Raw genomic sequence first — 26,672 nt, 5'->3', positions numbered from 1 at the left:
ACTGGGCCAATTTCTACTCAGCCTGGGCTTTTGCACATCTGATTACCTTCTTGGCCTCCTTCTGTCTAACAAAATACACCTATTTGTCTTCATTATTCTGCGTCTGCTAGTTTATTCTTCAAGCAACAGCGTACATTTATCAGAATTATGCATATTTGTTTGTAACACCTAACCCTACAGTAACTCACTGCCATCCTTACACATATTTCAGTGTTCTGCTCCCTGATGCAACTCTATTTATCCCCAATGAAGCCCCTCATGGGAGAAATATTGGAGGAACCTTGCATTGATAGTTCCTTTTACCATGGAAGCTGCTGCATGTAAAAGGTAGAAGTGGCGATTCTGCAACCTAAGACCTCACCCAGCCAGCTTAATACCGCTAGGATCTGGACCCAAAGAAGCAGGATAGCACAGTGCTCCCAACTACTATAGAGAGCCCAGGCAGAGAAAAGTGCCATGCCATGAACAGTACACTGGGCTGTACTTTTAAAGGGACCTTCACCTGCATCCTGACACTTAGTGGTCTATATCCATTAATAATTATTAGGACACAAAAGAAAAAAAGAAGCTGAAAGATGAATGCACTCCTCGTACAGTTGATTTTGAGAGATTGTGCGATGGGGATGAATATCCCAGTTATAAAAAATGGGGAATCCTATAATCTTTATTGGTAAGTATAGATATGTAATGATGTAATGATATGGAAACTCCCACTATTGGGTGAGAAATAAGGAATAATTATTAGACCTAATACACCAACAGATCCCACTTGGGTTTGTGCCGTTTAGGTTGGACCCATAGGTCTCAGGAATTTAAACCACCAATTAGGTGAAGACATTGTTTTATCTACTAAGACTGCAATTATTGGCTAAAAAAGTGTACATATCAGTTTATTTTCTACAACCTATATTCACTTTATAATTAAATTGCTGTATATACGATACCAATCTTTTATATGCGATGACCTGTGTTTATTAAGCAGATGGCATTAATAAATATCATTGTTTTTATACAGTGGTTTATTGCTCCTATCTACCCTTCTTCTGCAATCCACCAACCTCCACCCCCTTTTCTGCTGGTTATGCTACGAAAATTCACCCTTTATTGTATATCTTTATTTACCATGTACTTTTACTAAATCAAGTCAATGTTTTCTTGTTTTTGTGCATTTATGTATTCTGTTTGGTGCTGCAGAACCTTTGAGGATCCATATAAATAAACAGTAATAATAATAATAATAATAATAATAATAATAATAATAGAGATAGGCATGATTTTTTAAGAAAAAAAAAGACTAGCTCAAGGTTCTTTTAAACAGGGTACAATTTAAGATTATTATCCTGTAACTGAATATAAGTCTCTTTGGTAAGAGAGGATCGCATACAGATCATGCAGACTCCATGAGTCTACAGACACTAGGAATGGCTGATCCAACCAAGAGGCTGGCGAATCACAGTTGAAGCCCAATAATGGTCAGGACATACCTGCATTTGTATAAAACACCAAAGCTCCCTGGCTGTCAATCACTTTGTGCAGATATCATCTGCTATCGACATCGCTAAGGTACAGTATCTTGGTGCATGCGCAGCACAACCATGGAGCATATGCGGTTGTGCAATAACCACTTAACTGTGTAAATACTGGCATAGTGTACAACTAGGATCAGGCCTTATAGTCAATTAAAACACCTCACTATCCATTCCTGCAGCCAGGGTAGAATAGCTGCAATAGTTTTTTAAATGATGAAATGCATTTCGCACATTAATTTCTTTCAATGGGAAATTGAGTTACTGTAATACTTTGTTATTTGAAGCTCATTGGACATTAATTGCCATACACAAGCTACTTTAGCTGGGTCGTAATAATCCTCAATGACAGACATGAAAGATTGTACATCAATCGGGTAGCGGTAAGAACCGGCTCCCAGGACAATATATTTGTTTGGATAAAGAAGCTACTGTGTTATTGTGAAGAACTACATTGTTTTGGTAACACTGTGTGAGCACATCTTGTTAAACGGTCATCAAAGGATTTTAAGAAGTATTTGAGTTTCATGTTTTAGTATTACTACAACGGACATTTAGCTTGGTTTCCCAACTAAGGATTATTTTCCTTTAATTAATATCTATGGATATCGGTTGCAACTAAGAGGAAGACTTGATTACTAAATTTGGGAAATTGTACATTTGTTGAATAATTGAAGGCCAGATTTATTAAGCCTGGTTAAGTAATAAAGTATCTTGTGATAACGCAGCAGCCAGTCAGCTCCTGTCATTTTTCAAACCATGCCTGTAACTTGATAGTTAGGAGCTGAATGGCTGGTGTGTTATTACCTTCTACTTTATCAGTTCACTAAGCTTAATAATACCCCATTGAGACAGAAAAGTTAGAAAATCCCGGCAAATATACGGAATTTCTAATGCCGGGTCATTTTGCAGAGAACAGCCTGACCCCCCTTCACACAGAAGAACAAATTACCGTGTTGAAAAATTCTAACTGGTAATTTGCTGAATAACACAGGTATTTCTTCTGTGTGAAAGGGTCAACCCGGGTCATAAATCCCATGTCCTCGACCCTGGTCAATTCCAGGGTCAGAGACAAGGGATTTACGACCCAGGTGTGCCCTTTCACACAGAAAAAGGACCTGTGTTATTCACAAAATTCTGGGTAGAACTGCTGCACCCGGTAATTTCATTTTTGTGTCTAAAAGGGTTATCAGTCTGCCCCTGAATACTTCCTCAGACTCAGCCCTGGAACTAAACTTAGGTGGAGGCAGATCTGATAACATTTTATTGTAGTTTAATCCTTATTATTCAGATCAAGTGTTTTTGTATTTAGACTTAAGGCTTTAGTAAATGTTAGCCCAATGTAATATAAAGTAAGACCACTTTAAAATTGTGATTAGTATTTTTTGTTATTTGACCTAAGGACAACACGCTGTACATTTCTCATGTTTAAATGGGAGCTATTATTCCTTAAAACAAGAGGTCCCCTTGTAGAACATTAGGGGACTCAAACAGATGTTACTTCACAGTGTGTAATACAGACATCATTACTGGAAAGTCCAACAATAGAGTGCCCTTCTGGATCCTATAGCACAGTGGTTCCCAACCTCGGTCCTCAAGTAGCCCCAACCCAGCAGAAGCACAGGTGCACTCACTGCTCCCTGACAAATATTACAAGATCCATAGGTGGAGATAACTATTTAATTTATGATTCTGTGAGGAGACCTGGAAAACGTACACTCTTGGGGGTACTTGAGGACCGATGCTTTAACACCTTCAATAAAAGGGTAGGTAAATAATCAAAAATTGCATGTAATGCCTTGACGTTTCCTAGAAACACAGTAAATACCATGAAAAAACAACAACACTGTAATTGGTGATCTGCAATGAAATGATTATATAAGAATATATATGAAAGAATTTTGTTTAGGAATATGTCTCTGCAATGATATAATGATAGGTTTCAAATGAAGCACATGGAATCTATGGAATGAGTATACAAATGCCTATCCCTCGTAAAGGAAATTATTTCTGCTATCAGGAATAAGTGCATTTAGTAATAAGAGCTGAAAATGGGTTAAGCCCCATACACACTATGGGGCCCATTTATTACAGGATCGCATATGCAATTTAATCTTGGCGGGATCTCTATGGCGGTGGGGCAGAAGGTATAGCGGCAGGGATCGGAGATTCCTGTTGCACTCCCTCCGTGATACATTCAGTTGATACTTATTATTTGCTGCTAACCCGTTTTCCAGGAATTAGCCACAAATATTACATAATAATTGGGTCCCTAGACAAGAAAGTAAAGGGCCCTTCTGAGCAATATCTCTTACTTTCTCGTCTAGTGTGTACACTCAATATCGTTAACCATACATCGAATAAGGATCATGTGGACTAAAAGCTGCATCACTTTTGTGACTAAATCCTTGGTTTACGTCCTCAGATGAGATGTCCTTGTTACCATTTGCATACCCAAATAAGGAAGGCATTAACCCTGTGCCCCCCCCTCCCCTTAGAACTTATGGTGTGTACACACTTGTGCAATCTGCATGAGATCCAGATGAGATTTTGACTATATAGTCAAAATCTCATCTGGATCTCATGCAGATTGTATGGGTTTTATCCCAAGCGATCCAGATGCGTTCAAGATGCGCGCTCCCATATCTCAGCCAGAAAGTCTTGGCTGCCCTGTCTATATAGTGCAGATCTGCACTATGTAGTCTAAATTGTATGCAGATAGTCTAAATTGTAATCGCATCTGGATCTCATGCAGATTGTACAAGTGTGTACTCAGCATTACTATTCACCTAAGCAAACATTTTAGTCCATCCTATTTGGATGCCATTTATAAAATGAAACAAAAACTGTACACTTGGTAGACACAATGTATGGCGCAACAGACACCCAGAACACTTTCAGGATAGATTTCTTCCTAAACCTATCCTTTCTTCAGCATTTGAAGGTCACATAAAGGACCCATTGAAATCATAGATCATCAGCTGATCTAGTTTCAGGAACCCACTAAAATGTATATTTTGCCCATGCTGCTCTAATCAAGGTCACACGTTTTCATGCAGTCCTGAAAAGCACTTGAGGGAATGAATATACTGGAAATGAACAGCATAGTGGTGATGTAATTAGAAGAGGAATAATCTTATAATCAGGTAAACGCTCATAAAAACGGCACACCCTAGTAACAGTAGAGTATGTAAGAAACAAACAAACAATTTAGCAAAAATTTGTCCAATATAAAAGACTCATTGTTTAAGATCAATTCCATAAATGTAGAAATAAATCCTGCACAAAACTACTCAGTTGTCCTCATACATCTTTGTCGGAATCACGTCAAACAGCTCCTCTTGTTACACCAGGTCACGTGAGAAACCTCTAGCATTTTGTTTTTATATGGAAATGCATCTTAATCGCAAAAGGCACAAAGAGAAACTGTGCTGATTAATGTGATATACAGGGTAGTCCATAACCGCATTACAAAGAAGACGAGTAAGGAAATCATTGAAATAATTTGCAATAGCACATGTGCTTCATTCATCAGATATTAAGACAATCTAAACTTGTTCTGTTTGTGTCATTGTTATTATTGTCACTACCTACAAAAGAAAACTCAGTTAAAAGTTTAAAATGAATAGAGATACTTCAAAACAAAGAAAACTATTGCTTTTCTTATGAAATTCTGCAGCTGTTTGATAGGTCACAAAGTAACCTCCCCTATTAAAAAATTAGAGTTTGCTTCCAAGATTGGCAACAATATGGCCGCCATACTGGTGACATACCCTAACATTTTTTCCCCAACTCCCATATCATGCAGTCAGGCAAAAAAGTATTTGGACAGCCACCGATTGTGCAAGTTGGCCCACTTAAAAAGATGAGAGGTCTGTAATTTCCATCATAGGTACACTTCAACTGTGAGAGACAGAATGTTGGAAAATAACCCAGTAAATCACATTGCCAATCATGATCGGGGAAATGGCTGGTGGGCGGGCCTAACTACCAGTCTGTTGGTGGAGCCCCAGATGTAAACAAACGTCCCTGTGCATGTTCAGCGATAGCGGAGACCCGGAGAAGCTGACAAAACAGCTGGTGAGTATGTTTTCTTTCAACAGGTACCCCAAATGGATTCTTCTGGACATGGGGAACGAACTACTATCAACATAGGTAAGTATCTGTATGAATGGGCTTCCTATGTAATAAAGTTTTATTTATCTGGTGTGTGTGTCTATTTAACTATTTGTACTGCTGTGGGGCTTCAAGTCCCAGCGGGCACTTTAGAGCCCTGCATGCTGGGACTTGTGGTTCTCCATTTATCAGCTTGATACCCACAGCCCAGGGGCATCGGGGACAGCCCCGGGCCCATGCTGACCAGTCAGGGGGTGAATGCTTTGGCCGGGGGGGACTTATATAAAAAGTCCCCCCCCTGGCTGTGACATTACCCTGCATCTCATTAAATATGCAAATTCAGGCAACAAATGCGATTTTAAAAAGTGCGATATGGTGCCATTTCTGAAAATGCAATAAAATCGCATCTTATTAAATGTCACCCATTGTCTGCAATATGAAATACTTACCCAAAAATAGAATGCAGGTTAACTAATGCTTGAAAGCACTAAATATGTTTAAAACATATTATGGCACAATTAAAACGAATTTCTTAATCAAGAAAATATTGACAGAAAGTTAAAACATATATTTTACTTTATAAATGTGCATATAGACCATGGGATTTATGAAGTGGTGTACTTTGCTATGAAAATCATTGCCATTTTAAATTTGGGGCTTAAACATGACAAGAGGTTGCAGTTTTCTTAGTTTGGGGGAGAAGCTCTCATGCTAATATCAAAATGTTTTGACTACAATTAAGAATCATTATGATGCTAACCTTCTAATGAGTCTTGATGCCTAATAGGCCTTTGATTTAATTTCCTAACCTCTGAACAATATTAGCTTAATGTGGATTGCTTAATCCATTTATTTTGCACTTTAAACTCTAAGCTTATAGCAAAAGCAGTCACCCATAGCTACATACTACAACCATATGAGATCCAACTGTGCAGCTGAATGTGCCCATACATGCTGTAATACCAATTGGTGCATCCTTATATGCCACCATCGGTCGCACCACCAAAAACTGCACCAACCCTATGGAAGTTTAAGTTTCCCCATCTGACAATGGCTTGCGGCTGTGTATCTGTGAACACAAATGATTGTTCAGTCATGTGAACCTAGGCAACGCGTGCAGCTCTGAATCAGTGTGGTGGAAACAGAAGATGGTGGGGCTTAGCCAGCCACATAAAAAGATGTATCTTAATATGCATACAAAACTCTAAGTTGTCCATATCATAATCATCATCAATGCCACCTGAAGGGATGACACCAATATGCCAACTTCCCTGCAGTGACCAGGAGCCGGGTGCTGCACTGAAACATAGTACAGTGCCTGGCTCCCGGTCACTGTTAGCTGACAGTGTGGTCAAATGCTCTGAAGGAAGACCAGCCATGTTTTGGTCATGCCCCCAGAATGATGAAAACAAAAATTGTCCCATAGCTATTCCCCCTTTCCTGCATAGTAACAACAACTTTTTGGGCAAGCAGCCATAGTTTATATTACTTGGTGAGATACACATGGGCTCATAAAACATTTTTTATGGTGCGTTTGACTGCGGTCTTAGCACTTTATTGTATTCCATCTAAATCCTCTACTTGCCAGTTATATAAAGGGTATAAACATATAGATACCATGCATAAGTAATTATAATATCTCAATCATCAGCCAGTGAAAGAAAAATAAGCTGCTTCATACTCCTGAAGGCATCTATAATATAATTACTCCTAGACATGTCTGGTCAAACATAACCAGGATGGAAAGAAAAAAAGATTAATCCAATCATAATCATTCAATCTGCATTACCAGCATTCCTCTGTTCATCCTACCGTTGTTAATAGTCACTTTCAACAAGCTATATATTTATTTGATGTTGTACAATCTTTTTGAGGCTGGTTGGGTTGTTTAACTGATATGCAAATATTTTTTCTGTCACTCTTCCCGGGATTATAAGACATTAGTTTTCCACATCACGATTAAGCATTTTCATCTTTTCTACCTTATCACAAATAAGTTTCTATGTAGTGTATATACACACACAAAGGCAGCTTAATTAAGTCCCGTTCTACTGAAGCCATAGCTATTTGTTATTCAATTAAAAAATTGGGGTCCTGATTCAAAATGTTCACTAGTCTGCGTATCTTGCAGTCTAGTGAACAGGAAAAAGCTGCCCGCCACCTGACCGAAGAGCCGCTGCTCGAATCCCCGCATGCGGGTGTATGTGTACGCTTACACATCCCCTTGCATGCGGCCCAAGGGAGGAGAAATCTTGATGGTCGGTCTGAAAAGTCAATACTTACTTTTCAGATGGCCGCTGATCTCTGAATTCGGGGTGAGCGTTGACGTCATGTGAGGTCAGCCGCCCGCCTCAAGCAGTCATCAAAATGCCTGCGTTCCCAGGGGAACATCCAGCATTTTTATGGGAACGCCCATAAATCGATGAGCGTTCCCCTGCTGCCACCCCTCCTGGAGCAAACGTCTCAGCAAGTGTGACACTAGTTACGCTCCCATCAGTAAAGGGGCTGAATTCAGACCTGAACGAATGGGTCTGAATCGGGCCCTGGGTTTCTTAGATTTCTTAATACATCCTCTATCTAGATTCTGGGGGCGCATATGTGTGTGGGAAAGCGTAGTTCAGGCATATGTTACATCATTAATAGTTTAAATCCACCACTGTCTTGAGGACTCATCTCCCAGTAGTCAAGATATTTATCTAGCATCATTCCCACAATACTAAAATATGGTTTCTTTAGATTATGTCCCTTTAATTTTGGCAGTTACATAATATGTAGCTTATGCAGCATGAAGGGGGAAGGGAGTCGAGGGGGGTTGTAAGGGAACGGATATCACACTGCCAAGTATTGATCAGAGAGTTCAGTAGCATTCCACACTTGATTCTTAAACCCTCTCATTATTTTCATGTACTGAACAGAAGTACAATTTAGCAGGACACCATTGTGTGCTTGACATTACAACTGATTAAATGTCAGAAGTTTAGGAAATGCTGATGGCTCTCGGGCAGAGAGCCAACACTTTCCTAGCGGAACTTTTTCTTTTTTGGATACAGCCTTCTGGCTGGGAATAATCATGCCTTTGTGTGACAGCTGAATTCAACATAGTTTAAAGACCCTACTGTAACAATATGAGTCACAGCGAAAAAAAATAGTAACTATGGTAACTCAGACTTGAAAAACAACCAATGGCTGAACAAATATCACCTGACACTGCCGGCTTTATTTGGTGTGAACCTTGCCCATTATTAAAGCCATGAGAAGTAATGTTTCTTATTAACCTTCTACTAGAGTTTTATTATTAAGTTTCCAAATTAATTATATATTATTGTAAAGTAATAAGTGTATTTTTAATTGAATAAAAAAGGTCATTTCCGGGTGGATTTGCTGCTGCAATGTTGGCCTGTACACATCACCCTATATTATGAAAGCCAATCATTTTCCGGATGTGAAGTACTTCCCCCTGACAGTTCCGGAAGTCACTCTGTGGCTATTGAGCAAAATGGAAGCATCCTCTAAATGAGCAGCGGCTGATATTGTATTTTATAAAGAACTCAAATAGTTTATATCTAATTGCTACCTACTGTATGTTAGAGAAGCTTGCCATCGGCACACCATAATTAACAGTTTTATACTAATTGCCATTCTGAAACAAAGAAATGAAAAGAAAAAAAAAAACATTATGAAAATGTAAATCCACATAAATATGAATTGTGGTACTAAATGTTATTGCTGGCTGAAGTTGTACGATTAGATCCAATGTGAAATCATTTATTTTCTCATCAACTGCTAAAATGCTCTCAGGCAATAATGAGGGGATTTATCAAAACTATGAGAGAGAGAGAAAGAAAGAGAGAGAGAGAGAGAGAGAGAGAGAGAGAGAGAGAGAGAGAGAGAAAGAGAGAGAGAGAGAAAGAAGAGAGAAGTAAATAACCAACCAATCAGCTGTCATTGTTGCAAACAATGGGGTATGCCTTGGTAACACTACCTGTAATATGTCAGTTAGGAGTGGATTCTATTTATCTCTCTCTTCCTACTTTATGGCTCTCCAAACTCTGAAAAATCTCCCATTAATAGAGCGTACACACACACGGTTAGATTTCATCTATTTTTCTATTTGATTTCACTTACATAAGTAAAATCAAATGCAAACGATTTTGATTTATTAACGATGCGCGGCTCTTCGACATTGAAATCAAAAAGAAAAATAGACTGTGCAGGCAAGACTATACAATACAGATCTGTACTATATAGTCTAAATTGAATGAGTATGCAGCGCCATGCAATTCAATGAATCAGAATGTAATAGAAAAGGAATAGCACCGTGTTGATCGGCAAAAAAAATTTAAATTCATAATTTCCTGGACTATGGGAAGCATAATACCCCTTTCACATCGCAAAAACAACCAGGGTTGATCCGGGGCTGTTGTCGAGTCGACCCAGGTCTCTGTGCGATCTGAAAGGGCAGTTTTAAATTTCCCAGGTCCAGCAAACCTGCATTCTGGCCCGGTTTAACAGAAAGGTTAATCCCGCGTCGCACCCAGGTTGCTGTGCAATGTGAACGGGTAACCCGGATTCCAACTGCTGCCTCCTCCCTGGCCAATCTGACATCAGCAACCCGGCTTATTGCTGGGTCGCTAAACATTGCAAATGCCGGGTCACTCCTAAGACAGACCTGTGTCCAAATTCATGGTACGACCCAGCATTTGAGATGTGAAAGGATTAGTACACTGACAGATACACAAGGGAATATAATATTAACCCCTTACCTCCGCAGCCTGTTTTTGCCTTCCTGACAGAGCCCTTTTTTTCAAATCTGACATGTATCACTTTATGTGGGGATAACTTTTTATTGCTTTTACTTATCCCAGTGATTTTGAGATCGTTTTCTCGTGACACATTGTATTTTAAGTTAGTGGTAAATTTTGGTCGATACAGTCTGTGTTTTTTTGTGAAAAATACCAAAATGTCGTAAAAAAATAGAAAATTTAGCAATTTGCAAAATGTTAAATTTTCTGCTTGTGAGACAAATAATCATACCACTCAAAATAGTTAATAACTAACAAAGACCATATGTCTACTTTATGTTGCCATCATTATTTCAACCTCCTTTTAATTTTTTTGGACACTAGGAGGCTTAAAATATGAATAGCAAATTCTCAAATTTTCAAGAAAATTTCAAACACTGATTTTTTTAGGGACCAGTTCAGTTCTGATGTGACTTTGAGGGGCTTGTATGTGAGACACCCCCATAAATGATGCCATTTCAAAAACTGCACCCCTCACAGTATTCAAAACAGCATTTTGGAAGTTTGTTAACCCTTTAGGTGTTTCACAGGAATTAAAACAAAGTGTAGGTGAAATTTCAAAATTTCATTTTTTTTGCAGATTTTCAATTTTAATACATTTTTCTAAGGAACACAGTAGATTTTACTAGAGAAATGTGACTAAAAATTGATTCCCCCAATTCTTTTGTTTTCATAAATATCCTATATGTGGCCCTAGTGTGCACGTTGACCAAACCACAGGCTTCATAATAGAAGGAGCACCTACTTGATTTTGGAGCCTCCTTTTTATGAGATTATTTTTTAGGCACCATGTAGGTTTCTAGGCACCATAAGATACTAAAAGTTAGGAACCCCCCCACAAGTGACCCCATTTTGCAAACTACACCCCTCAGGGAATTCATCTAGGGGTATAGTGTACATTTCAAACCCCCAGGGGTTTCACCAATTTTGGTACAACTGGGCTGTGAAAATGAAAAATTACATTTTTTTACACAAAAATGCAGTTCTGGCTCAAAATTTTTCATTTTCACAAGGAATGAAGGAGACAAAGCACCCCAAAATCTGTGCCGCAATTTCTCCCGAGTACGGCAATGCCTCATATGTGACCAAAAAATGGCAGGACTCCGAAGGGAAGGAGTGATATTTGGATTTTGCAGCACAGATTCTGGTGGAATGAATGGTGGGTGCTATGTCGCATTAGCAAGACCCCCGAAGCACCAATACAGTGGAACCCCCCCACAAGTGACCCCATTTGGCAAACTACACCCCTCAGGGAATTCATCTAGGGGTATAGTGTACATTTCAAACCCCCAGGGGTTTCACCAATTTTGGTACAACTGGGCTGTGAAAATGAAAAATTACATTTTTTTACACAAAAATGCAGTTCTGGCTCAAAATTTTTCATTTTCACAAGGAATGAAGGAGACAAAGCACCCCAAAATCTGTGCCGCAATTTCTCCCGAGTACGGCAATGCCTCATATGTGACCAAAAAATACCATTTGGGTGCATGGCAGGACTCCGAAGGGAAGGAGTGATATTTGGATTTTGCAGCACAGATTCTGGTGGAATGAATGGTGGGTGCTATGTCGCATTAGCAAGACCCCCGTAGCACCAATACAGTGGAACCCCCCCACAAGTGACCCCATTTTGCAAACTACACCCCTCAGGGAATTCATCTAGGGGTATAGTGTACATTTCAAACCCCCAGGGGTTTCACCAATTTTGGTACAACTGGGCTGTGAAAATGAAAAATTACATTTTTTTACACAAAAATGCAGTTCTGGCTCAAAATTTTTCATTTTCACAAGGAATGAAGGAGACAAAGCACCCCAAAATTTGTGCCGCAATTTCTCCCGAGTACGGCAATGCCTCATATGTGACCAAAAAATACCATTTGGGTGCATGGCAGGACTCCGAAGGGAAGGAGTGATATTTGGATTTTGCAGCACAGATTCTGGTGGAATGAATGGTGGGTGCTATGTCGCATTAGCAAGACCCCCGAAGCACCAATACAGTGGAACCCCCCCACAAGTGACCCCATTTTGCAAACTACACCCCTCAGGGAATTCATCTAGGGGTATAGTGTACATTTCAAACCCCCAGGGGTTTCACCAATTTTGGTACAACTGGGCTGTGAAAATGAAAAATTACATTTTTTTACACAAAAATGCAGTTCTGGCTCAAAATTTTTCATTTTCACAAGGAATGAAGGAGACAAAGCACCCCAAAATCTGTGCCGCAATTTCTCCCGAGTACGGCAATGCCTCATATGTGACCAAAAAATGGCAGGACTCCGAAGGGAAGGAGTGATATTTGGATTTTGCAGCACAGATTCTGGTGGAATGAATGGTGGGTGCTATGTCGCATTAGCAAGACCCCCGAAGCACCAATACAGTGGAACCCCCCCACAAGTGACCCCATTTTGCAAACTACACCCCTCAGGGAATTCATCTAGGGGTATAGTGTACATTTCAAACCCCCAGGGGTTTCACCAATTTTGGTACAACTGGGCTGTGAAAATGAAAAATTACATTTTTTTACACAAAAATGCAGTTCTGGCTCAAAATTTTTCATTTTCACAAGGAATGAAGGAGACAAAGCACCCCAAAATCTGTGCCGCAATTTCTCCCGAGTACGGCAATGCCTCATATGTGACCAAAAAATACCATTTGGGTGCATGGCAGGACTCCGAAGGGAAGGAGTGATATTTGGATTTTGCAGCACAGATTCTGGTGGAATGAATGGTGGGTGCTATGTCGCATTAGCAAGACCCCCGAAGCACCAATACAGTGGAACCCCCCCACAAGTGACCCCATTTTGCAAACTACACCCCTCAGGGAATTCATCTAGGGGTATAGTGTACATTTCAAACCCCCAGGGGTTTCACCAATTTTGGTACAACTGGGCTGTGAAAATGAAAAATTACATTTTTTTACACAAAAATGCAGTTCTGGCTCAAAATTTTTCATTTTCACAAGGAATGAAGGAGACAAAGCACCCCAAAATCTGTGCCGCAATTTCTCCAGAGTACGGCAATGCCTCATATGTGACCAAAAAATGGCAGGACTCCGAAGGGAAGGAGTGATATTTGGATTTTGCAGCACAGATTCTGGTGGAATGAATGGTGGGTGCTATGTCGCATTAGCAAGACCCCCGAAGCACCAATACAGTGGAACCCCCCCCACAAGTGACCCCATTTTGCAAACTACACCCCTCAGGGAATTCATCTAGGGGTATAGTGTACATTTCAAACCCCCAGGGGTTTCACCAATTTTGGTACAACTGGGCTGTGAAAATGAAAAATTACATTTTTTTACACAAAAATGCAGTTCTGGCTCAAAATTTTTCATTTTCACAAGGAATGAAGGAGACAAAGCACCCCAAAATCTGTGCCGCAATTTCTCCCGAGTACGGCAATGCCTCATATGTGACCAAAAAATACCATTTGGGTGCATGGCAGGACTCCGAAGGGAAGGAGTGATATTTGGATTTTGCAGCACAGATTCTGGTGGAATGAATGGTGGGTGCTATGTCGCATTAGCAAGACCCCCGAAGCACCAATACAGTGGAACCCCCCCACAAGTGACCCCATTTTGCAAACTACACCCCTCAGGGAATTCATCTAGGGGTATAGTGTACATTTCAAACCCCCAGGGGTTTCACCAATTTTGGTACAACTGGGCTGTGAAAATGAAAAATTACATTTTTTTTACACAAAAATGCAGTTCTGGCTCAAAATTTTTCATTTTCACAAGGAATGAAGGAGACAAAGCATCCCAAAATCTGTGCCGCAATTTCTCCAGAGTACGGCAATGCCTCATATGTGACCAAAAAATGGCAGGACTCCGAAGGGAAGGAGTGATATTTGGATTTTGCAGCACAGATTCTGGTGGAATGAATGGTGGGTGCTATGTCGCATTAGCAAGACCCCCGAAGCACCAATACAGTGGAACCCCCCCCACAAGTGACCCCATTTTGCAAACTACACCCCTCAGGGAATTCATCTAGGGGTATAGTGTACATTTCAAACCCCCAGGGGTTTCACCAATTTTGGTACAACTGGGCTGTGAAAAGGAAAAATTACATTTTTTTACACAAAAATGCAGTTCTGGCTCAAAATTTTTCATTTTCACAAGGAATGAAGGAGACAAAGCACCCCAAAATCTGTGCCGCAATTTCTCCCGAGTACGGCAATGCCTCATATGTGACCAAAAAATAACATTTGGGTGCATGGCAGGACTCCGAAGGGAAGGAGTGATATTTGGATTTTGCAGCACAGATTCTGGTGGAATGAATGGTGGGTGCTATGTCGCATTAGCAAGACCCCCGAAGCACGGTGAAATGATGAACCTAATAATGCATAGATGTGTGGCATATTTTAAAACACTCCTTCATACATAGGCCGGGTTTGTCGGGGCAAGTTTCACAGTGGAAAATAGTTTGCTTTCTTATTCCCTTTTTATAGCAAACTTTGCACCTTTTTTGTGTCCTGCCCTTTTTTCCAGTGGAGGGGATTTCGTTAGGAAAATGCTGCCCTGATACAATACGGGGGCCAGTACTAGAAGTACTGGGGCCAGTACTAGAAGTACTGGGGCCCTCTGCCTGCTGGTTCCCAAATATTAGGCCCTTTATGACTTCCTCTTGAAAGTGCATAAATGTCCCCGTCTGGCTGGTAGAACGGAATAGTACGTAAGCGTTATACAGTGCCATCTGGATGATATACACGGCCAGCTTCTTATACCATATTTTTGTTTTCCGCAGGGCACTGTACGGCTTCAGTACCTGATCTGAAAGATCCACTCCGCCCATGTACTTATTGTAATCTAGGATACAAATAGGTTTTGAGGTGTGGGTACTGGTACCTTGTACAGGGACGGAGGTGGTACTGTCTCCGTGAATTGTTGTCAGTATAAGGACATCCCTCTTGTCCTTTTATTTGACCAACAACATATTTTCGGTGGATTGTGCCCTGCTTTCACCCTTTCTCAGTAATTGGGCAACGTGCATTTTTGGGAGGCCTCTTTGGTTCTTGCACACAGTACCGCAAGTACCTCTTGAACCAAGGGCCTTAAACAGGGGGATGCTGGTGTAAAAGTTATCCACATAGAGGTGATAACCCTTATCCAGGAAGGGGTGCACTAAATCCCAGACAATCTTTCCACTAACACCTACGAGGGAGGGGGGGCATTCTGGCGGTTCAATTCTTGTGTCCTTCCCTTCATATACCCTAAACCTGTGGGTGTACCCTGAGGTACTTTCGCACAGCTTATACATTTGTATGCCATACCTTGCCCTCTTATTGGGAAGGTACTGGCGGAATTTAACCCTTCCTTTAAAATGTATAAGTGACTCGTCTACACAAATGAATTTTTCGGGGATGTACATCTCAGCAAATTTGGCGCTGAAATGATCAATGACCGGCCTGACTTTGAATAGCCGGTCAAAGGTGGGATCATCTCTGGGTGGGCACTGTGCATTATCGTTGTAATGCAAAAATTTAAGGATCGTCTCAAAACGAGTCCGGGTCATGGCCATACGATGAAGTGGGGTGCTGTACAGAACATCTGTACCCCAATATTGCCTAATTTCTGGCTTTTTAACTATGCCCATATGTAACACCAGACCCCAAAACGTCATCATCTCTACTGCATCTACAGGGGTCCACCTAGCAAATGATGACGTGGGGTTTTGGGCAATAAACTGCTGGGCATATAAATTACTTTGGTCCACCATTAAATTTATAAAATCATCAGAGAAAAAGACTTTGAAAAAGTCAATTTCTTTGAGGCCCGTAGTATCAAATTGGATTCCTGGGTTGGCCAAAAACTCAGGAACCTGGGGCTCAAAATTGTCTGGTGGTGGGGTCCATACGAGATCAATCATTGGGGAGAGGGGTCTCAGCTGCTCTACGGGGGCGTCTTTGAGGGGGTCCCTCATCACTAGAGGAGAAAGAGGAGCTTAAGACGAATGCAAATTCATCGCTTACTTCACTGGCTGTGTCAGAGGCAATAAGGGCATATGCCTCCTCCGCTGAAAACAGTCTTTGGGATGATTGGGACATTTTTATTATTTTTGTGTTTGTGTAAGTGTAGTGTTTCAACACGTGTATAGTGTAGGGGGGGTACAAACTTTATTTCAACACGGGGGGTATGTAGTGTGTATGTAGTGCTTTAACACGTGTAAGTGCACTTAAGGGGCAGCAGCTTCAAGGCAGCTTTTGGTACAACCTTGAAGGGGTTAAAAGAAAAAAAAAAAAGCTCCTGCGCCAACAATTGAGCACAGATGTTGGTCAGTAACGTCCGTCACTGATCTGCGCTCAGCGGCCACAGGACACCCACAAAATCACCGTGGGTGTAAAAAAATTTTTTTAAAAAGACCCCACAGCACCCTCCAAAAAAAATTTTTTTTTAAAAACTGCTGATGAGTCAAAGGCAACAGGAATTTGATCCAAAAAAAAAAAATTAGATCAACCCTGTGCCAAAAATGCTGATCAGTGATGTACGTCACTGATCAGCGCTCAGCGGCCACAGGACACCCACAAAATCACTGTGGGTGTAAAAAAAAATTAAAAAAAAGACCCCACAGCACCCTAAAAAAATTTTTTTATAAAAAAAACTGCTGATCAGTGATGCAACACTGATTAGCAGTGAGGGGCAGCAGGCACACAACTTTTGGTGCAACCTGACGGGGTATATATATATATATAAAAAAAAACCTGCACCCCAAAAAAGTTGCTGATCAGTTAATTTATACTGATCAGCACAAAAGGGGGGCAGCAGAGACAAAATTATATTACACAATATTATATTATCTGACACAATGACGCCGCAGCAGCAGCAGCACGACAAGCAGGAAGCACCAACAACCAGGAAGCACCAGCAGCAGGCAGCACGGATGCCACCACACCACAACGCTGATCAGGTCAGTATAAGAGGACAGATGGGCACGGAGACCGCTCTGCACGCTGTTCCTGACCGGAATGGCGGCTGCAGGGCTGTCTCCGTTATTTCCTCTGAGGTGTAATGGCTGCGATTGGTCCGTCGCTCCGACGGACCAATCACAGCCTTGGGGGCAGGTGGGGTGACCACCAGTGACCCCTTTACACCCGGTGGTGATTGGTGCTGTACTTAACAGCACCAATCACCACCAATCCCTGTGTTACCGAGCGTCGTTATTCGCCGGTACACAGAAAGCGCTGCAATTGGCTGTTCACATTTGAACAGCCAATCACAGCGATCGCCGATGGGGGGGGGGGCATCGCTGCCCCCCCTGGGCCACGAGGGAAGATGTCTGCTGTCAGGGACAGCAGCCATTGTCCCTCTGTCACCGCGTCTACAGACGCGGTGACACTTTAAAGTCATGACGTACATTTATGCCATGCGTCGGGAAGTACATCCCGACCATGACGTAAATGTATGTCAAATGTCGGGAAGGGGTTAATAATAATTATGTAAGTAAACAACAACATAAACAAAAACAAATGGGTCATTGTAACCTGTACTCTTGTTTTTTAGATTCTGTAGAACAGAAATAATTCACTTTTACCACAGTGCCAGAGGTAGGTTCACAGGAAACAAAACATAACCCTTTAGGAACTTAACACCGGTAATAATATTTATACTATTATACACTTATAGTGTATCACATAAATCTACAGTGCTCTCAATGTCAAGTAGCTAAGTATTATAAATGCATCCGCAGTTCAAGTTTAAGGAGTAATACTGAACTGAACCTTATGGCTCATTTAACTAATTGAGCTGGCTGAACGCGGTTCATGGAACGTGCCCAGCCAACTACAGATAAATCAGTGACATATTAACACTCTCTTTATACATGCTGGTGGCATGAAACATTTACTGTACTTTGGTTATTAGCTCCAGTGATTCATCTGTCAACACATTAATGACAGTTGTCATAATATTTCTAACAAAACCTACTGACAAAATGATTGCACCACGGTTAGCACAACATAGCATCTCAGTCAGTAGTTTACAAATAAAGAGCTTTGCAGCTTGAACTGGGAAAACAAACCTCCAACAGATAACGTAAAACACCTCTTAAGCACAAATATTAAAAATGGGTTGTTTTGCATTTGGGCAGAATACTGAAAAATAGAAAGAAATACAATAGAAACATCATCTAGTGAACACCTGGTGGCTGTCATTTTGCTGCAGAATATAAGTACATCAAGCTGGTGCTTTTAGTTGGAATGTAGAACTACAGCGCCAACTAGAGGTTTCCACGCTGTAGGCCAGAGTGAGATGAAAGTCACTAGTAGTTTAGAGAAATGCTCAAACACGGTGGTGCCAAAAGTCATGGGTTAGGTGTCCAGTATCGTGTAGGATCCCTCTAGCCCGATGGTGCCACTCGGCGTGGCATTGATATCACAAGACCACTAAAGAGATGCTGACCTACAGTATTCTGCCTGGATAGTTTCCAACAGCTCCCTAATACTTAAAGGTTCAGGATCTTTGGTGTGAATGGAACTCTCTACAATCTCCCATAAATGCTTGACTGATTTCATGTCAGGTGAACATGGTGGCCACAGCATTCATTGGAACTCTCTAGAATGCTCCATAAACCAATTTCCTGACAATTTGGGACCGACAACACTGTGCATTATCCTGCTGGAAAATCCCATGCTTGTGAATCTACATGAAGTCCATGGAAGGCTGCAAATGTTCACCTGGTCAACAAACCTTTCTCTTTCCTACTCTCAATATTACATTATTTTTGTCCATGGTAGCACACCCCTGCAAATAGTAATTATGTCTGTATACTTATCTAGCAGGGGCCACCCCCTACATGAACACCAAGAGTCTCTTGGTCTTGTGCGATAGACCCCAAACTATAAGCTGTCTCTCAGTTACTGGTCAATAATGTTTTCAGGTGGGCCAATAGACCCAAACCATGATACATGAACACACACCACACCATTATGCAACCAGCACCTGCCTGCACAGTGCATAATTGACAATGGCTGTTTGTGGTCTTAGTGTGGCCACCACACCCACACCCTCTATTCAGCCCAAAACAACTGAAACCATGGCTCACTGGACCACACTGAGTACTCCATGGTTTAATTAGTGATGTAACAAGTCCAGATGAAGAGCTGTGTCCATGTCATAGTGATAACGTGTGCACTCTGGAGCTCCCATATCCCATTGAAGGTGCATGGACATGCTGGAGTGCTTCTTGTACCTCCTACATGGAATATGGATGTGATTTTAGACAGTTTTGTCTGTCAGCATGGACAATTATGGATAGACGTCGCTGGTCGTGATCCTTAAGCATCTGTGGTCATCCACTGTGCTGTCCTTGAGGTATAGCGAAGTACACGTGACACCACATATTGAGAATGGTTGAATGTCTGCACATGTTCAGAAGTGGAATGTCCCATCCGCCAGGCACTAACTATTGTGCTTGTTTGAACTTATATTTCACATTGCTACGTGCAGCCTAGCTGGAATTCTAATGGGCTCACGAGATGTCACATTACAACTGATGTAGGTCTGGCCATTTCCAAGATGTCACAGTGTGGCGGTGTCACCTATTATTACAATCACATTCAGCAATCCCATGACTATTGGCACTTCAATAGATTAACAGGAGCTGGGAGGTTCTGTACAAAGTTCATTTTTTGTTTTTAGGTGGAGAAATGTTATCAATAACATTGGCTTCCCATATACCAAAAGATATATATATAAATCACACATATCATTTACACACACCAGACTGGTGCTATTTACTAAGATGGGAGTTCTATTTCACATAGAATGTTGCTATGGGCAACTAATCAGATACTATCTATTATCTTCCAGAAGGGGCTCGGTTCTGATTGGTAGCCCATAGCAACATCCCATGTGAAATAGAACTCCCATATTAATAAATTCCCCCCTATGTCTCTATGTAAAGTACTGTAGCATGGGCACCATGTTCCTGGAGACCTACTGCCCTGCAAAGAGGAGGGACACCTGCACATGTGCCAGACTCTACTGTGCTGCCAGAGAGGAGGGGCCCTGCACAGAACCGCTACTCTCATAAACTGCCTCTGATTAATAGTGTTGTGTTTTTTTTTAGAAAATTTGAATAATTATAAAATATATATTTTGCATACATAATAAATCTTTAAATGTTGGCGCCTCCTCTTTGAAATTTCCCCTCTCTTATTTCTCCTGAAATTACACCCATGCACCAAAAAAGGCAAATTGGCTACTCATTGTGGGGGGGGGGGGGGGGGGGATGCTCTAACATCCGCTCCCCAGCTCCGCCGCACATCGCCTGCATAATTATCGCATATGCAGTAACATATGCGATAATTATGGCAAAGGACAGCTCTTGCGTTAAGAGCTGTCCTTTGCGATAGAGTCAGCAGGTCCTATGGGGTCACAGGTCCGGGCAGCACAGGTGAGAGGGGGGGATGCGCGGCGGTACGTTGCGGTAGAAAATTCTGGAGATGCATCCCAAAATGCGGTAAAAACCCAGATAACGGGGTTTTTACCGCATTTTTAGCTTAGAGAATCTCCCCCAATGTAATAAATGGATGAAAAAGCCTTATAATAATCAAACTTGTCAATTTTCATATGTAGCTTTCTCCTCAGGAACTACAGTCCTCAAACCTCACCCACATCTGAGTGTGGCTGTGTTGGGTACTTACCAGTAAAAGTGAAGTGTGCTTTTCAATAGGATAACGTTCAATATTGTATTTTCTTTGTTTTTGTTTTTCCAGCAATTAACGGCACTATTTAAAGTGGACTCATTAACATAATATTTATAGTTACAAGAACCTGCTTCTTAATGTTGGCTTTTAGTTACTGTGTTACAAATTTTGTCCTGGAACATTTTCAAAAAGTGTGCTCGTGAGAACAGACAGTTTTTAAGGAGAGAACAATGGGTGTTTATTGGCTGTCCAAAACACACCTGAAATCATTAAAATTCTTCTCTAATTGATACCAGCTAATTAAAAATAAAATAAAAAAAACATAAAAGAACCCTCAGCAATTAATCTATTTATACAGCTTGTAAGGAACGGGGGACAGAAATGATACGCTATTCCTTTAAACAGAAATTTGAATACCTGCCAAATAATGCACATGTGAAAGTTTAGCGCACTAAGGGGGGAATTCAGCTCGCCGCAGTAGATTACAGGGGCTTTGGGGCTATCCAAATAGCCTCAAAGCCAGCAGTCATCTGGGATTTTTTTGACACTGGCCTAGGCGGGTCATAAAAACAAAACAAAAAAAAAAACAATTTTTCTTGATATTTTAATACAATCAATATTTGTAGTGATTGTTTTTTCAGTCTTGGGTATCTTTCTAGTCATAGCTTTACAATAGAAATCCACAGTCTGCAGTGTACTCCCTCAAAACAAAGGAGCTAATTTAATAAAATGGTACAAATTTACAGGAGCCAAAACAATTTCTACTTTAAAAATTGGGTAAAGTAATGCAACCAAAAATGAATATCTCACTACTCTATACATAATGTATTGCTGGCTGAAGCACCAGCAATAAATACATGGTGACATATGGATTGCCAACACAATTTTAGAAACGCTGGCTGAGGTACCCGGAGTTCTCTCGGGTTTGGCTGGGCAATTAGCATTACTTGAACTTTTGTTTTAAGCTTGACAGCTCTTCCGACAGACCCAGACAGTGGCTGCCTTGTGTTATCTGAAGCGCTCAAACAAATCCATCCAGCGGAAGGCCTTGAATATGCGCTCATGCCCATGGTGTGCCCGGCATACACCTCTCAGTGGTCAGCTTCTGGATCTAAACCACATTTTTTCCCTTAAACCTCATGTCCTCTACCCTCTTTACCCACTTTGTGTAGTGGCCGGAACCCTTTTTGGGCCCCCAGGACCTCCATGGGGTCAGAATTGGGGGTAAAAGTGTCCGTAACCTAAATCAGGACCAAATCAAGCCACCTCGCATTGGGTTCATCCAAATCGGTCCAACAATCGGTCCGGATGCATACTGGACAGACAAATGGCAGACAACAAAAATGGGTACTTATATGTTAGTTGGGCGCCCACTAAGCTATTTGCTTAGTTTTACACGTCCCCTCGCGGGGATCACCACGCTTCGGGCTCGGTAGCTCGCCACACTATATAAAATCAACTCCATGCCGACATGGATAGTGGGGGTATGAGCGTACTAAATATAGTGGGCGCCCAACTAACATATAAGTACCCAAAAATTTAAGATTCACAGTTTCTGTTATACTGCTTGTACACATCATGTTATACTGATATATGTTTCTGTTATACTGCTTGCCCCATGTCTGCAACTGTTGGAGGTCATTATCCTCCTTAGTGAAAGCTGAAAACTCCAGTCTGCTGTATACTGTAGCATAAGGAATAACAGGATATAATTTTTTTTTTTACCAAGATCACGACTTTGTGATACGCAATGACAAAGTAATTTTCCCTTCCTCGACTTTAGAGAGTCAGTAAAACCAAATAGTAGGCATCATTGTAAGGAGCAGGCACAATGGTGGTTGCCCAAAGGTTTAAGGTTTGCTACTGATGCAACCACGGTGATCCCTGTGTTCCCAGTTATATGCATGACTGGAAAAGTGTAGCAGCTGTATTAATATGTTAATGAATTAATATAGGATACCCTTCTCCTGGCATATCACATAGCATGAATACAATAGCAATAATCTAAAAAAACACATTGACTGTTTATGTGTGAGGGCGCCTAGATTTAGGTCAACATTCAAAGTGCTCACTTCACGGTCCTTGGAAACATCCCTTGTAACAGTAATTTGCATTTCGTCATACAGGTAGGCCTGCAGGTGGGCAATATGATATGGAAAACGTGCGGAATCAACCCGTCATTTTAACTTTTCTGGTTTGGCTTCACTGATGCAGGGTTCTTGCTTAGCCATGCTAATGCGTTACATCATGAGAGTTTTGGGACATAAATGGTCTTTATACCATAAATCACTTTTGTTTGTTTGAATATTTTTCTGATCCGGTTGAAATGTTCCCACAAATCCTCTTTCCACAAGGAGTTCCAAAGATTGTCCTATAATAAATACAGGGATGAGATCCAACCTCAGGGATTTTAGAAGGGACGGAAATGCAAGACTTCTTGCATGAACTAAAGGGCTTGAGGCCTCCTGCGAAGCACGGAACGCCCCTGTAAAGGAGCCCTTGTCACCCCTTAATATACAATAATCTAGGCCAGTAATTAGAGATCTCATTTCTGCACTTCAGTGCAAATCAGAACACTGACATTACTACTGGGTTAATGCATTAGTACTCGTGATAACTGCATCTAATACTGTCTCGGAGGACCTGGGAAAATGATGTTCCACATTTAACCAACTTGATTATAATGCATTCAGAAATGTGAAATTGTCTCAACAATAAAGTAATTCATTTAGAATCCATAGAGAGTAAAAACCTATGGTAATAATTGTAATGGACAAGCTGAAATCCATACATTGTACTGTACGCATGAAATAACATTTTTACAAAATAGTTTTTGTATTTTTTTAATGATATAATAGTCCGGCAGAACACAGCACATGCACAGCAACCAAACATATACTGTACCTGGTTCAGGCTTCTCAGCCACTTTTCATAGACCCGGAAACAGCAGAAACAGCACTGGGACGTACACCTGGTGCAAACATTGTCCTAAAGACAAACAAAAATTGTGTTTATTTGCTCTATTATACAAAAAGACAAGACACAAAAGTCTTCATGACACATTGACCAGAGCATTTTATCACACCCTTTCCTGTGATAGTGGAACTGTTTTTAAAGCAAAGATTAATGAACGGAATGTCTTTTCCCAGCAAGCAGAACATGTTTCTCTGGAAGGAAAACAACTGGTTCAACAGCTGCAAGAATCTGCAGAGCAATAACCTCTGTGATCTCGCCAAACAGGAAATAGCATTGTCATTTACGATATGAGAAATTCAATAATAGTGCTGACTCTTTATTCAAGAGCAAGTCGCAAATGATGTGCTATTGTAATCATACGGGGGAACTGGTTCTGGACAAAATGTCAACATTATAATATCCTCCATTGAAAGGAAAACCTGCTGTTTATTTTTTACAATGCTGCCAAAATGTGTCCCTTCTGCTCATATCATGGACAGCCGGACCCACAGTAGGCATCTTCCAACAGCATTTACTGTACAAACATTCCAATTTCCCAAATATTATTACTGGAACTTGCATATGCTTGACGCAACCTGCGGTACGGGTCAATTGTTTGATTTTTAAATTCATCATCAAAGTGTGTAGTCAGCATAACCAAAGCCCTCGCCTTCTTCAGACTGACTTTTTTTTTTTTAAATGCTTTACCCACTGATCTCCCTTATCATCGTCTGCAGGGTAAGTCTATGCAATCATCAATGCAGAGGGGTTCAAAGACTCATCCTGTCTAAGAAAACTACCTTAACCCCTCTTCTACTGAGGAAAGTGACTAGCCTTCCGTCTAGTGATACATAACAAACAAAGTTCCCATCTAGTGGTGTATAACCTACAAAGTGCTCCTTCCCTGCTTCAAAGATTTATGTTATTTTGATCCTCCTTACATTACAAAGCTTTAATTTCAATACACCCAATAATAATACAGCAAAGATTATCACCCGTTACATGTCTAAACATCAAGTAGCAACTGCACTACTGAATAATCGTTCGACAATTAATAAATTTGGGTTATACTATTGAACTTGACAGCCAATATTAAGAGGATTCACCTGACACCTTTATAGTAATTAATTCAGATTATGTTTTCTTTTCTAAATGACAAAGTATGACATAATACTACCCTCATATATACTGGCAGACGCTCAATCAGTTTAGTGAAATCACTCAAGTGCTTTAAAGGGAGGGGTAAGAAAAAAAGACATTATTTCCCACAGCACACTGAATGATATCAGATCTTGGGTTACATGTATTTGAAATTAAATGGGTAAGCCAACAAGCCGTCGTCAAGGCTTCTCTGAGTATTGGGGGACTCTATTGTTCATTGAGTAAAACTCATTTTGGGACCAACCCTCTTTCGGTCTTTGCCCTCGTACAAAGTCGTAATCATAATAGTTCATTCCCCTCCTAATTTTATGCTTGGGTTACTGAAAAACTCTTTCATCTGTGGATAAGGGAGGCATTAGGGTGTTTCCTGATGTCCACCCAAGTCTAATCATTGCTACCCCCCCCCCCCCCCTCCATGATTAGGCATATATGGTAAAACAATTTAAACCAACCATTTTTTTAAATTTAAAGAATCTTAGGGGTAAATTATTTACTAGAGCTTCTCAAAATGAAGAGAGGTGATATTACCCATAGCAACCAATCAGAACATTTTTCATCGTACAACAAGATGGACAGAATATGTTTGGTTGCTATAGGCAACATCACCTCTTTTAATTTTTAGAAGCTTTAGTAAATGTACTCTTTACAGAACTAGTATGATAACAACTTTTAATCTGTTTTCTTATCTCCCAGTACAACATAAGGCTGACTAATTTCCCTCACTTTGGGGCCGATTCAGACAGGTCTGATTTTTGGCACTGTTTTCGATGGTGGGTGGTCTGTGCATGCACGATCATGCAAATGTGCAGACCCCCTGTGTGAATGCCTTCAGCATTTATCACACTTTCTGAAGAATTCGCATGGGCAGAGGAGGGAGGGGGCAGGCAGGGGCCGGCATCTTGAAAAATGCTGCCTCGATGGTGGTTGAATAATTTCTCACCTCTTCGGCTGCATGTGAGGGTATGTGGGCAGGGGGCGGGCGTTCAGTGGGGCAGCACTGACCTGTTCTCTAGGCTGCAAGTATACATAAGATTCTTTAAATTTAAATTTATTTTTTTAAATTGTCTTACCATATATGTCTAATCAGGGAGGGGGGGGGGGGGGGCAACAACGATTAGACTTGGGTGGCCATCAGGAAACACCCTAATACCTTCCTTATCACCTCCTCCCACTCCCGTGTCCAAGACTTCTCTCACGCTGCCCCCCTGCACTGGAACAACCTCCCACCACCCATCAGACTTTCTGATTCCCTTACCTCCTTCAAGTGCTCCCACAAAACCCACTTCTTTCGACTAGCCTATCCCTCCTCCTAACCTCTTTCGCTCCTCCTATCCTTCCTACCCTACCCTTCCACCCGTTCCCATCCATTCCCACTTATCCTATTGTTTTTCGTTCGTCCATCCACCTCCTTCTAGTCTGTTAACTCTTATGAGGGCCCTCCTTCCTCACGTACTCACCCTACCTCTTTACCT

General features: G+C 41.1%; 1 protein-coding gene across 1 annotated transcript in view; it reads right to left on the bottom strand.

The window, feature by feature from the left end:
* SLC44A3 (solute carrier family 44 member 3) overlaps positions 1-26,672 on the bottom strand; it is a 114,246-nt gene that overhangs the window by 13,251 nt on the left and 74,323 nt on the right. The window contains exon 13 of the mRNA XM_083157051.1: positions 23,989-24,072. Coding sequence (XP_083013177.1) covers positions 23,989-24,072 — 84 coding nt within the window. The remainder of the gene's footprint in view (positions 1-23,988; positions 24,073-26,672) is intronic.

This window comes from Crinia signifera, chromosome 8 (genome assembly GCF_055691185.1).
Source record: "Crinia signifera chromosome 8, ASM5569118v1, whole genome shotgun sequence".
NCBI lineage: Eukaryota > Metazoa > Chordata > Amphibia > Anura > Myobatrachidae > Crinia > Crinia signifera.
This window is presented reverse-complemented; position numbering and strand designations above follow the sequence as displayed.